This window comes from Erpetoichthys calabaricus, chromosome 8, assembly GCF_900747795.2.
Source record: "Erpetoichthys calabaricus chromosome 8, fErpCal1.3, whole genome shotgun sequence".
NCBI classification, from domain to species: Eukaryota; Metazoa; Chordata; class Cladistia; order Polypteriformes; family Polypteridae; genus Erpetoichthys; species Erpetoichthys calabaricus.
Window position 1 is genome coordinate 38,023,602 of NC_041401.2, and position 13,872 is coordinate 38,037,473.

At 40.9% G+C, this 13,872-nt stretch overlaps 1 protein-coding gene across 7 annotated transcripts in view; it reads right to left on the reverse strand.

The window, feature by feature from the left end:
- The window catches only part of fmnl2a (formin-like 2a), a 363,272-nt gene that overhangs the window by 55,739 nt on the left and 293,661 nt on the right, over window positions 1–13,872 (reverse strand). For all 7 annotated transcript variants that reach the window (XM_028806468.2, XM_028806470.2, XM_028806471.2 and 4 more), the window contains exons 7-10: window positions 8,279–8,387; window positions 4,753–4,829; window positions 3,310–3,403; window positions 393–467 (exon numbers count right to left, since the gene is read on the reverse strand). In XM_028806468.2, coding sequence (XP_028662301.1) covers window positions 393–467; window positions 3,310–3,403; window positions 4,753–4,829; window positions 8,279–8,387 — 355 coding nt within the window. The remainder of the gene's footprint in view (window positions 1–392; window positions 468–3,309; window positions 3,404–4,752; window positions 4,830–8,278; window positions 8,388–13,872) is intronic.

The following is a 13,872-nucleotide window of genomic DNA, read 5'->3' on the forward strand; positions in this document are numbered from 1 at the left end:
TTCTGTCAAAAATAACAACATCCTAATAACTGAGACACAAGAAGGGGACGGTATACTTGACAAATCATAGAAAATTTCAGTAACGCCTGTCAAAACAGGAGTTTCAGCTAAGAGTTTTTCACACAAGATCAACATAAAACTGAAGGCAGCTTAACCAAATTTTGTAAACTTTAAAAGCAAAGTGGTTTCAGAAGGAAAGGATCCCATTCCCGAGTGCTTTCAACTAGGATGTTGGAGATGCTATACCACATACTCTACAGATTACTAATTTACCTTAATTCCTCAGTCGTACCGACTACACTACACTTTTCATGATATACTTTCTGATACCCACCAAAGGAACACTCAGTGCAACAGTAGAAGAGTGTTTATTTTATAGAATGAAAACATACCATAAAATCAATGTTGTTATCCTCATTTTTGAAGTGCTCCATTAATTTTTCAAACCTCTGTGTTTCTGCACAAACCTACAGAAAGAATACAAAATCAATACAGAATGATATAACACAGAGACTCTGGGAAGAAGCTGAATATGACACTCGCCATTTTAGGAAAATTCAAAAGAATCAACTTATACCTCAGCTACACAAGCAAACTTGATAACAATATCTTCAGAACTGTGAATTTTGGCAATGCTCCTGCTCAATTCCTCACACAAAGCTTTAGCACCTAGCCCCTGGACCACCCATAGCCTTCAAATGCAATGTATAAAGGAGGAAATGTAAAGAAGGAAAGACCAGGTGAAACTCATCCCATTCTCTAGTTACCCCAGCATGTACTAGCTCTAGTCTGACTGTCACAAGCCAGAAATTGCTCAAACCCCCCCCCCCCCCCCCCCCCCCCAAGCCCCCCAATGTCTTTATACAGAGAGACTGGCCATGAGCCTCTCAGTCTATAAACAGTAGCTTACCCAGCTGCACTAAGGGAGACCTTCTTTGGTACAGTGGCCGAGAAGGCTGCTTTATAAATCGATGACTCCAAGTTTGAGTCCTGTTACTTCTGTCTCGGGGAAGATGAGCAGATATGAGTGGGGATTTGCCTTGAGCAAAGACAGATGGTTCCTTGACCCGAAATCACTCAGGGTAAGGTCGAGTGGAGTAAGGCTGACAGAGAGAGACGTAAGAGATGCCATCACTGAGAGAAACTTGCTGGGCCAAAGGAGATCTCCTTCAGCATAGCTGGCAGAGAACCATGTCTTGTAATCTGAAGACCCAAAATTCAAGTCTGTTTATGGCTATCTCAGGGGTGACTTAAGTGGCTGGCGATGAGGAGTCACCTGAGAAAATTCCTAAGCCACAGACTCAGGTGACCACAGGGCGACTATGCATACAACTCAAAGAAAATGGACCTTACAAGGTATCACCTCTAGATTTTAATAAATCTTAAATGTGAGGTTTGGCACAGTAGGAGGTAGCTTTGCCACCTCACAGTCTGCATTATTTTCCCAGTAAATACCCTTTTGTTTGAGAAGTTTGATCAATCTGACGTAATGACATTAGGGCAAAGACTCTAAGTTGGCCCAGCGTGTATGTGTTTGCCATCCGATAGGGCTACCATCCCAGTCAGGGATGATGACTGCCTTGTACCTGTGTATGTTATAATAGACTTTCGGCTTCTTGTCAACCTGCAACTGGAAAAAAAGACTCAAAAATAAAAGGAGTGAAAAATATAAAATGCATACATTCTCAAACCCTGTTCAGGGTCAGGCTAGACTAGAGCTATTCTAGAATCAGTGGGCGCAAGGCAGATAAGAGCTCTGTCTAGACCACCAGTCTCTCACAGAGCCCACCCCACATGTGCAAATTCTAAGGCTACATCCACACTACCACATTTTCATTTAAAATGGCATTTTTAAATGAAAATCATTTACAAAGGTATCTTCAGCCACACAAAAACAACAGAAATGTAGATGTTCACCTACAATGTGAATACGTCCATTGGTGGAAACAGGAAGGAATGGTCATGGCGCTGGCCATAATATTCATCACAAAACAGTAGCGACTGGTAATTTATTTGCCTTTTGTGCATGTATGCAGCATTCAAACTGTACAAAACGCAATTTAGATGTACACAGGCAAGCAACACAACAAGTACCACGGAATAGCAACTCCTCTATATCCACTACTAGCCGTGCCTCACGGCTCCACCTATGTATTAGTGAAACAGGACAGCGAGAAGGGCCCAGCCCAGCTCCCCACTCCTGACGTCACGCTTCCTCCTCCCCTTAGCCCACAGGCTCTGTCTCAGATTAGCGTGAATATTTTGCTCTTGCAGGCAAATTGTGATTCTTATCGCGATGACAGAAGTCGCGAAATCAACCGGAATGTTCGAGCAAATTATAGAAAAAAGCCCGATCTAAATCCGTTAAGTAGTTGTCTTTTTCGCTAGCTAAGCGGAGGTAAGATATGCCTCGAGGCTGGCGTGTGAGTGAGGAGGTCTCTGCTCCCCTCCCCTCGGCCTGCTGCGTCTCTCTTGCAGTAGTGCAAATAAATCGGTACCACAAGCGAACTATGATACATGGCGCAATCACAGAAGTCACAAAATCAGGCGGACTGTTCAGGTAAACTATAGAAAAAAGCCCGATCTAAATCCGTTAAATAGTACTCTCATGAAAAGCAGACAGACATACAGACATTGGATTTTATACAGAGAGAGATGTTGGAATATGGTCTTCTCCCATGAAGAGAATGAAACATTGTAACGTGTAGGACCCAATCAGGGAAAGGTCACGTAATAAGACCAAACCAATCAGAACGCAATTAGGGTCTGCGTTTTCAAAACTCTTATGTTTTCACCCATCCACACTGCAGTGCTGAGCTGGCATTTTTAGAAACATACAGCTATGGAGGATAATTTCAAAAGTCTCCATTGTGTGTGGTTAAAAACATCAGGGTAGTGTGGACAAAAGGCAAAACAAAATGAGATTAATGTCTGTGTTTTTAAACAAAACAATAGTTATGTGGACGTGGCCTAGTTCTTATGTCTCCAATCCACCTACCACACAAATTTTGGGAGGAAATCCTCCATAGAGAAAAGGACAGCATACAGACTCAAACAAATCAAAGCAAGACACTGGCACTAACTACTGCACCGCCATACACTCCCTATGTATGCTTTTATTTAAACGTACTGAGCCTACAGTTCTGATTGAATAAACAGGTTTGTAAAATTGAACTATAAATGAATAACAATAGCTGACTTTTACAGCAAACTTTTAATTGGGTTATTAACTGGAAAATGTTACAAATGATGTTTTTCAGTAAAAATGTAAAGTTAAAAGACAAAAGCAACATTAAGAAGAATATTCACCTCTTTGAAGTTGTCAAAGGCTGACAAAATGATTTCATGGCCTCCTCTGACAAGACAAACAGCGGCTAACAGCTCTAAAACAAGAGCCTTTGTTCTGCAGGACAAAGGAGAAATCAGTGAGGAGGAGGAGAAGAGGAGTGGAGACTCACAAACGTATCACAATGTGATCGGACAGGGTGACTTTAGTACACTTCTCCATTATGGGGAATTTAGGCACCCCCCCACATTAGCCCACTGCACTTTACAGTACAGTACAGTAGGGTGTTATACCGTGTTTGCCATTATGGATGCAATGAGAAGTCAAGCAAAATGACACCTTTTATTGGCTAACTGAACAGATTACAATATGCAAGCTTCCGAGGCAGCCAATAAAAGGTGTCATTTTGCTTGACCTCTCAAAATACAGTAGGGTAAAATTAAAATACAAAATAACATGCAACAAAAATGCCCGATGGTAAATAAATAAATAAACAATCAAAAAATAAATCAAAGGAGTTGTACTAATCGTGTATCCTGACTTGCATCCTGGCTCACTAGAGAACTGTCCAGCCAGCATACCGAATGAGAATGGGCAGTGCCCTATTATGTGGCAGCACAGGTTGAGACCTCAGGTCATTCAGGGGGATCTACCACCCTTGCTGACCCCAATGATATCCTGAGTCGTTTGTGTGAAAGTGGCTGTTGTCTCCCAAGAGCTGCTGTGTTATGGGATTCAACACACTTGCAGGTGAAGACCTTCATCAGCAACAAAGGCACCATCCCAGGACTGAACACATCTCTGTAAAGGTCTTCTGACAGACTGAGAAACAATAGCACAGCTGACCTCACAGTTCTAGATTCAGAGCGGCTGATCACATTTCTACAAATTCAGAATGAAACACTGAAGCACCTGGTGACCTGCTTTAGGTTTATTCAAGGCAGACACAGGACTATTTATTTATTTATTTATTTTTTGCTGATGCAGTCTGTTTGTATCCCCTGAAGGCTGAGACACTGAAGTGTTTTTAAAATAAATGGAAGGGCGCCTACTCAATGGCTGGCTACCAGTTAATAAAAGTGCACTGAGTGTCCAGCCTGCAGCGTAGCTCGTATCAGTAATAAATGGTTATTTTACAGGGCTCCTTGAACTATTGTTGAATAAACTTATTGCACAAATTCACTTCTCTAAGGTTAGCTTCTGAGATGGTGTGACACATATTATTATGAAAATGGAAATACTGTGAAAATCTTTTGAAAGTGAGAGTAGGGTCACTCTAGGACCCTTCCACGATTAAACAGCTTCTCCTGTTGTACCCTCAAGAAGGATCGAAGAATGCTAACCTTTGGCACACTTTACGACTACTCCTAGTGTTATTTGGCTAAGCAGACCACAAAGGCACCTAAACCCTGTCCAAAACCAACAGCACTTGCACTTACCAAAAAAAGCAGCAGCACACAACTCACCTTGGGTTCTTGTTGTTCAGACTTAGTGCAATTTCATTTACGGCATGTGGGTGTGACATCACCATATTAAAGCCATACTGAAATAAAGAACGCGAAAAAAGTATTAGCACTAGTTGATTAAGAGGTTAACACCACAGCCTACATTATCAAACATGCTTAAACCAAGTCAGGGTTGTGGGGAGCTGGAGTCTACCCCACCCAGTAGCTGTGTGTGCAAAGCAGGAACCCACTTTGGATGGGGTGCAAGGCCTATTCACACACAGACTCAAACTGGGCCAATTCAGACTTGCCACTCAATTTAATTCACACACTGAAACAGGCAGAAGGCACACTGGCAATGACTGGGCATGGGACTGAGAGCTATGATGCTGGGCCGGTGAGGCAGCAGCAGCCCTTGCTACTGTGCCACCCTAGATTAAGGGCTATTAAGACTAATTCACTGCAGCTATACGATAAGGCATTCCGACTGATGGAAGAGGAACAATGTTTCATCTGTATTAATGTTAAATTTCAAGGAATTCTGAAAGGAAGTAAGTCGTCATAGCAGTCGGCAGCCAGCTGGCCACCCTGCCAACAATGAAATAATATACAGGGGCAGGAGTGACTCAGAGTCCCTGCAGCCCTTGGATAAAACAGGTCCAGTAAAGCTTGCACCAGGGGCCAATCAGAAATTAAAATCCCAGCAGACATGGACAACATCCATGCCTGGGATTCAAATCCATAATGGTGGATCCATGAGGCATCAGCACTTACCTCTGCACCATGCATTATTATTATTATTATTATTATAGATGAACCGATCCAAACTGCTGTTTCTTTGGTCTCCCAATCCACAGCTGGAAAGGTTTTAAATGAACACTAATTTAGTTTAGCTGTAGACAGAAAATTAACTTATGCCTAATATGTCGCATTAAGCTGGCCTGGGGTTTTTCATCTTCTTGCTAAAATCATTTGGTCTGCCATGCCACCTAATAAGATTATTCGGTCTTGACTAAAAGAAAAAGAAAAAGCAGAGTCGGCTCCTAGGAGAAGAAGATGAGGGCTGGCAGACATTACAATTCACAACAGGTGTGACAGAAGGCACGTGACAGGCTGCCAGAGGAGCAAACTGGACAGCAGTCACAGAAATTGACTCCCCACACAGCAAATGTGATATAAGGGGTCCACAGTAAGCATCACGTGGTAACAAATAGGATATAATGTGACTGTCGCATTCCCTGAAGCTGTGGAAACGGGTACTGCAGGGGTGTGATGTAAATGGGACTCCAACACATCAAATTAGGTGCAACGGGAAATCCCAAGATCACTACTGAAAGGGTTTTGTTTTCCCACAAGTAGAATAATGCCCTGGGGTTCATTTTCTTAAACCCTGCAATAATCAGTTACACCAGGCCAGCTAACTGACAGGTCCCAAATAACTTTTTAAGTACAATGCTGGAATTTGGCGAAATTACCTCAGAAAAACACACCCTGGCACAGGCAGAATATGCAAATTCCACATAAACGGGGACCAGGCAGGGCTTTAGACTCGAGAATGAGTTTATTGGAGACCCATCTCTAGGATCCCACTGAATCTCATTCCAAAATGTCTTAAGTAGAATTCACACACAGAGCCCAAGTAAGTACTTATGGGTGCCATCTCTCTAAATGAATCAAATTAACTTTACACTATATTGCCTTTCCCTGGTGACCACAATCCCAAAGTTTTTGGCATGTCTAGTTACATTTGTTTTGGTGTTTTGACAAACAGTGACCAGGCAGTGTAAACGGCTCACTTTGAGTCAGTTATTGGGAGTGAAGTAACATCCCTGCCATAAAAAGCCTAGGTCAGACTGCCAGGCATTTCTTTACAACATTCTTTATTTCTATTTTTTTTAACTCAAATCTTCTTCAAATTGCAATACTAAAATAAATAAATGAAAAAATGAGGCCTCCGAAAAGGAATCCATCTTAGTACAATACTACAGACCACCAAACCTGGCAAGTACTGGGTCATTAAGGCCTGCAATCCCATTAAGTGTGTCAGATAGATAGATAGATAGATAGATAGATAGATAGATAGATAGATAGATAGATAGATAGATAGATAGATAGATAGATAGATAGATAGATAAAAGGCACTATATGATTAGATAGATAGATAGATAGATAGATAGATAGATAGATAGATAGATAGATAGATAGATAGATAGATAGATAGATAGATAGATAGATAGATAAAAGGCACTATATGATTAGATAGATAGATAGATAGATAGATAGATAGATAGATAGATAGATAGATAGATAGATAGATAGATAGATAGATAGATAGATAGATAGAAGGCACTATATGATTAGATAGATAGATAGATAGATAGATAGATAGATAGATAGATAGATAGATAGATAGATAGATAGATAGATAGATAGATAGATAGATAGATAAAAGGCACTATACGATCCCTGTCATTTTGTGAACCCACTACCCTTGAAACTGTTAATAATCCAGTGGCATTTACTTCAAATTTTAATTTAAAATTTAAAAAGTCAGTTGCACATGATGAACTCTGAAATGCATTGCCTTTGTAGTCACCACCAAGTGTTTCTGAAAAATACCTTCCACCCTCCACGACACTTTACGGTATGCTGCTCCGGATATAGCAAACATACATTTTACCGGAAGAATTCACTTCCAATTTATCAGTTTATTGTCCGTAGGGAGTGTCAACTAATCAATTTTAAAGGTTAGCATTTGAGCTCGTCCTCAGGTGTCAGTGCTGTATTTTCTGCCATGTTCAAAAGATCAGGGCACACATGACAAGTCCTACTGGACATGTGATGGGACAGGCAGTGTGAGATCTGGAATGAATTACTGGTGGGATCCACCAGATGGCAGCATAACTTAGCAGTCACTAACACACTGGATGGCCACAGGGTCTGTAAACAGTTTTCTTCTGTTCAAACCACGTAAAGTGCCAAGGACCCATGCATCACACCCAGGAAGGATAAAGAAGGGTCCCAGGAGCTACAAATGTTATTAATGCCCAATAACCTGAAGTGTGGACAGTTTCTGATGTGACTGACAGTGCAGAATTTGTCCAAGATGTTATTTTCACATCAATGTATTTTTAGAATACTAAATTTGCATAACGGGTTGCTGTTTTATTGTTGGTATTTGATGCCATACCTACCATTTTCAAGAAATTCCATGCACAAAAAATAATTATTCTAAAATGATGCAAAATTCTTGAAAACTCTAATACCTGGTCACAGTCTGTCCAGCCACATCACAGGCAAAGCAGGAAATTAAGATTGGGCAAATGGCAGTCCCTTTCATGTCCTATTCACATTGGGGCCAATTTGTAATTTGGAAACCTGCAGGTTTTCCTTATGTGGAAGGAAACCCCCTCAAGACACAGAAAGCGCATGCAAAGTCTGCATAAACAACAACCAGGTGCAGGATTTGAACCCAGGACGCTGATCTGTAAGTCAGATGGTGGGCAGGCTCCACATAATTGGCTTGCTCAAAGAGCAGTGCGCTTACCTGATAGTTCATGATGGCTCTCAGGCACATGATGCACACATGAACGTCGTCCTTCTTGCTAACTAATCGGGAATTCTTTAGTGTCCTTCGACTGGGTAAAGTATTGCACCTGTCAGAGAGAGAAGAAAGAAAAAGGAAAAAACTAAGAACAGAGTTTACAGTGTAACACCTAAGACTCTCATCAAGAAGCCCTGTTGGCCTAGAACAGTAATTTGACTCATCAGAAGGGCTACAAGACACAGACCAAGACATCACATAAAGGACCCGACTAAACACAACAATCAATTGGAGACTCGTACATTAATGGCACAGTGGAAAAAGCTACTACCTCATAACTTCGGGGATGCAGATTCAAAGCCCTGCTCCTCACGTTATCTGCGAAGCATTCACATTTTTTGATGTCCACATGGACATTTCTCCTGCTACTCTTAATTCATCCCGCCTCCCAAGACAGGCAGGTGCCTTGACCTCTCTAAACTGGACAGGCCTGAGTCAGTGTGGCTAAGAAACTGATCCTTGCAGATGACTGGCACACTCCTCGGTGCTGGCGTCTGTCATTCATCCAGTGATACCTGGAATGACTACTGACTCACGATGACCCTGAATTGGATTATATGATCTAAAAAAGTGAGCAATGGGATTCATTCATTTCGTGTAAACTTCAATCAGATGTGAAATCTGGTAATGAGTACTGGTACTGGTCAGATTTGAGGCCTGGGCACTGCTTGGGTGGAGTCCACAACCAGACCTCATATATTGTACGTTCCTCTGTTTGAAGATTGCGTGTTAGGTTGACTGATGTGAGTGCGAGTGGGGTGGGCACCCCCTGAAGGCCTAACACCCCGTCAAGAACAGATTTCTGGCAGTGGATAATTGGAAAATGGATGGATAAATGGGAAAGATGGACAAACGTTCAAACATATAATGCAGAAGGTCGCTAATAAGAGAAGAATTATGATTTGGCCTGCGAATAAGAAGTTCACTGTACTCTGTACATCTGATACTACTACTACTACTACTATTACTATCATTTCTTTGTTATCAAGAAGCGACTAGAAAGCATTTTTGTTGGGAATACAAATCGCACTTCAACTTCGTTTAATGGAAGTTTGTTGAGCTGAAAAAGAGAGTACAGTAACTCCAGCCACTTAAAATTTAAAAGACTTCAGAAGTTTAGAAGACGTTCCATCACTAGCAGGCCTGTGCCGGTGGACAGTTAACTGGATCACTGCTGCGACATCTGAATTTAATTGTGGAAAACCTGACTTACCTGCAAGTTTTTTATTTTATTTTTTCCAGATAACAAAAATTGAACAATGAACAAGAACACCTTGCTTTTTTTAATGTAATCAGGCAATAACGATTAGCATGGTTATTTAAAAAGTGAACTTTTGTATAAAAATACACAGGTTACAAATGTCACAACACTGAACAACCCATACATGCCAGTGACGGTGCCTGGGTGAGCCAAAGCTAAGAAGATCAATTTCATCACATAATGTTCTTCTGAGTAATGATTGGGTGATGTCTACATTTACTCCAAATTATAGCACCTTGGGGAACAACACAAAGCAAACCCCAAAAACACTGCCCCATCAGCGGCCATAAGTAAGAATAATAAAAAATAAGAGTTAACACTAAAGACGGGCATTTTTGAAGCCAAAGGTAACTGCTGCAATTTGCACTTATTTTGATTTTAGGAGATGCTGAAGACTTTAAAGAGTTTGGTTTGCCACCATTGTTTCTGAAAGGCAGTTGTTAAATTGTCTGTGTGACCAATTTGCAGACAAACTTAAGCCACAGTCGGGCAGATGGCCTCACCTACCATTCATATCCACTCAATGTAAGTTTTTTGAAATGATTGTGCTTTTTGATTCATTTTTATAAGTAGTTTCAAGTTGTAGCCTTTTATTTATTTATACTTCTAGGCTACCAATCACAGTGAAGTATTTGTTTAAACTGCATTGTTTTATTATATACATTTGCATATTCAATAGGCTATTGATATTAATGAAGCAAGGCATTATTCAAACTTTAAATATCACACCATTTGAAAATAAAAATGCATACAAAGTATTGGTTTAAATGAAAAAAGTGACCACCACAGCAAGTTAAGTAACCTTCACCACACACACCCTTATGCCACCTGGACAACGCTAGCGGCTTACCGGCATACCAATAATCACGTGTGATAAACATTCTTAATTTGAAAGTCACATAAAGAGGAAACTGACAAAGACAGCAGCATGTTTAGCAGGCCCTCTAATGGGGGGCAGAGGACACCAGGGTAACCTAACTTTTTTTTTGTAACTTTACCTGGAATGTGGAAAGACTCATGTTCAGACTCATCACCCCCAGACGGCAGTGAAAAGAAACTGCAAAACCCCAAATCAACTTGCGTTCCCTTGGAGAGTGCTGAGGTGGGGTGTGAACCCAGTCCCTCCATCAGTGAGGCAGCAGCACTGACCACTCTGCCTCCCTGAAACCCACTGAATGAACGTGGAGACCCCAACTTCCCACGAGACCCACTGTGTCAAAACCTCTAAGACAAAGCCTAAATAAAAAGAAAAACAATAAAAAAACTACTTAAGTACATTTGTGTTAGGCAGACTGCTTAGTGAGGCCTAGGTGGTCTTATGGCCAGCGACTTCCACAGATGTTTCCTCAGCTTAACTGGAGCCTGTTTTTTATTTACTCTGTCCACCCACCCTGACCACCTGATCTTACCATTGGACTTGCATTTACAGTCTTAATTTAAGGACTCTAAGCCTCTTAATTATATATCTACCTTATGTGAGTGTGCATTATTTATTTGTTGTATACCAATTTATTCATCATCATTCTTATCTAAGTTTAATTTGTGTTTCTTTGTAACTATTTCTTTTACATCTTGTAAAGCACTTTGATATACATCCAGTGCATGAAAATGTTCTATAGAAATAAATGTTGTTGTTGTTATTAGATAAGTCAAAATGATCTGAGATTATGTGATGTGCTAAGATCAAAAAACTAACGTGCTTCTTCGTTACTGGCTTCTGATTAAGGAATTGGGTGGGAACAAAAACCTGCAGCCATTGCAGGTCTAGAGCACCAGACTAAGGAAGCCCAGGCTTAAAGTGAAGTTTAAAACTGCTGCTGGACTATATGAGTCCTCTTGTGGTAGACCACCTGGACCCTATTGGACAAAGATTGGCATGGAGGATTCAGTTATCTACTGGCAGCACTGACAGGATTATGTTTTTTTTATTTCATGAGTGCTTTCAGTACCATCCAGCCATCCCTGTTAAGAGGTAACGTCAGAGATATGCAGGTGCAGGAGCCTCTGGTGTCCTGGATAATGGACTATCTGTCAGGGAGATCGCAGTTTGTGAGACTCAAGGACTATGTTTCTGGTACGCACGTGAGCAACAACTGGAGCACCAGAAGGAACTGTCCTATCTCCTGTTCTTTTCATTCTGTACACCTGCAACTCTAAATATAACAGCAGCTCATGTCACCTGCAGATATCCTCAAATGATTCTGCACTTATGGAGTATATTGATAAAGGGGATGAGACAGATGAGAGAAGTCAGGTAGAGAGCCTTGATCTCTCTATCTATCATATAGTGCCTTTCATATCTATCTATCTATCCATTATCCAACCCGCTATATCCTAACTACAGGGTCATGGGGGTCTGCTGGAGCCAATCGCAGCCAACACATGGCGCATAGTAGGAAACAAACCCTGGGCAGGGCGCCAGCCCACCGCATCTATCTATCTATCTATCTATCTATCTATCTATCTATCTATCTATCTATCTATCTATCTATCTATCTATCTATCTATCTATCTATCGTCATTCATATTCATATCTACCTATCTGTCTGGCTGTCTATCTGGCTGGCTGGCTCCAGAAAGGTATTAGAGCCTCCAGAGTGAGAAGAGTGACAAAAGAGCCAACATACAGTGTTTGAACTTTTGGACATGGACACAGGAGAAAAGATATCAGTGTTTAGAAACCAGATGGACACAGGAGAAAAGATATCAGTGTTTAGAAACCAAAGTGTTTAAAGGGTGAATGACACCCAAATGTCAACATCCTAATGAGAAATGCAAATGCTTTAGAAAAAGATGACCAAAAGCTGCTCGCCAATTCAGAAGCTGCTCACTTCACTTTTTCAAAACTTTAAGAGCAGTAGGAAGGTAACATTAAGCATTAGATGGACCACCACTGAGGTGGAATGAGAAGCTCTTGCTTCTGTTTGATAAATGGTTCTGCATCAGCGGTGCCAGATCACTTAGCCGCTGTTTCTCGCCTATAATGTGTATTCCTGGCAGCTGCAGGTGGGTTCGTGCACAAGCAAGGCAAACTGCCACAGAGTATGAGTCTGCCGGGCTTTACATGATAAGTAAGGCATCTCCTTCCAGCATGTCAGGTGTTAGGCCTTACAGAAAGGTGAGAGATACCAGTTAACTGAAGCAGAATTTTTGAAGCAAACATGGGCAGGACAGAGGGCAGTAGATTAGTTTGTACAAAATCAGTATACTACACTGTATAAATATAAGCTTACCATACCACACGAAGCGTGTAAGAACATGTGTTGGTGCTCCATAGCTCCTGCAAGGTCTTGAAGACCTTTGAAAATGTTAGCCAGTTAGTTAGCCATTTTATTTCCCGTAAGTCACTAGGCAGTGAAAATTTCAGCTCAAGCTGGTAAATGTCATCCAGCCTCACTCCCTCTCACTTTTTCCACATTTTATGTAAAGACTATGGAAATCATACAACACTGGTTTACAATGGAATCTTTATGTAAATTATTTCATTGGAGGTTTTTGGCATTGAACACCACCACTAACGTCAAACTGAAAATAAAATTTTACTGCGTATTCTAAATGAATAATAAAGAAGGGGATTCCTTCTTTATTCCAGAAGGAAAATGGCCTGCAAGTGGATTGGCTTAAACACAAAAAAGTCAATGTTCTGGAGCAACTCAATCGACACCCAGTGCAGAAGATGTGACAGAAGCTAACAACGTACTTTTTCTCCGGCAGTGCCCATCGAACCTGAGGGACCTTGAGTAACTTTGCAAAGAAGAATGGGAAAAAAAAACTGCTGCATCCTGATGTGCAAAACTGATAGAGACTTGATCCTAAAAGAGTCATCATTATAATTTGTGCCAGTGGTGCCTCTGGCAGGTCTTGAATATGTTTCAATTAAGTTAAATTCAATTTAGAATAATTATGGTATACTGCAATTTTGTTTACAGTGTGCCAGTCTATTTATCTTTACTTGCCAAGAGAAACTGTTAGTAAAAAAGCATCAGTCATATCTTAAATGGAGACATAAAATCTTGTGGGCAATTATGACTCATGGGAGTTATAACAAAACAGAGGGCATTTATGTATATGTAAGAGTGAAAGATATACAAATAAGAAAAGAAACCTGCTTTACCTGTGAGCACCCTTGTAACTTACAAACATATATCCGTCCATTCATTCTCAAAACCACTTAATTCATTTCAGTGTCACTGGGGTCCTATCTTGGCAGCACTGGGGACATGGTGGGAAACAAACTTATTAGACACATGAATGTAACCAGACTTCCTCACATGGG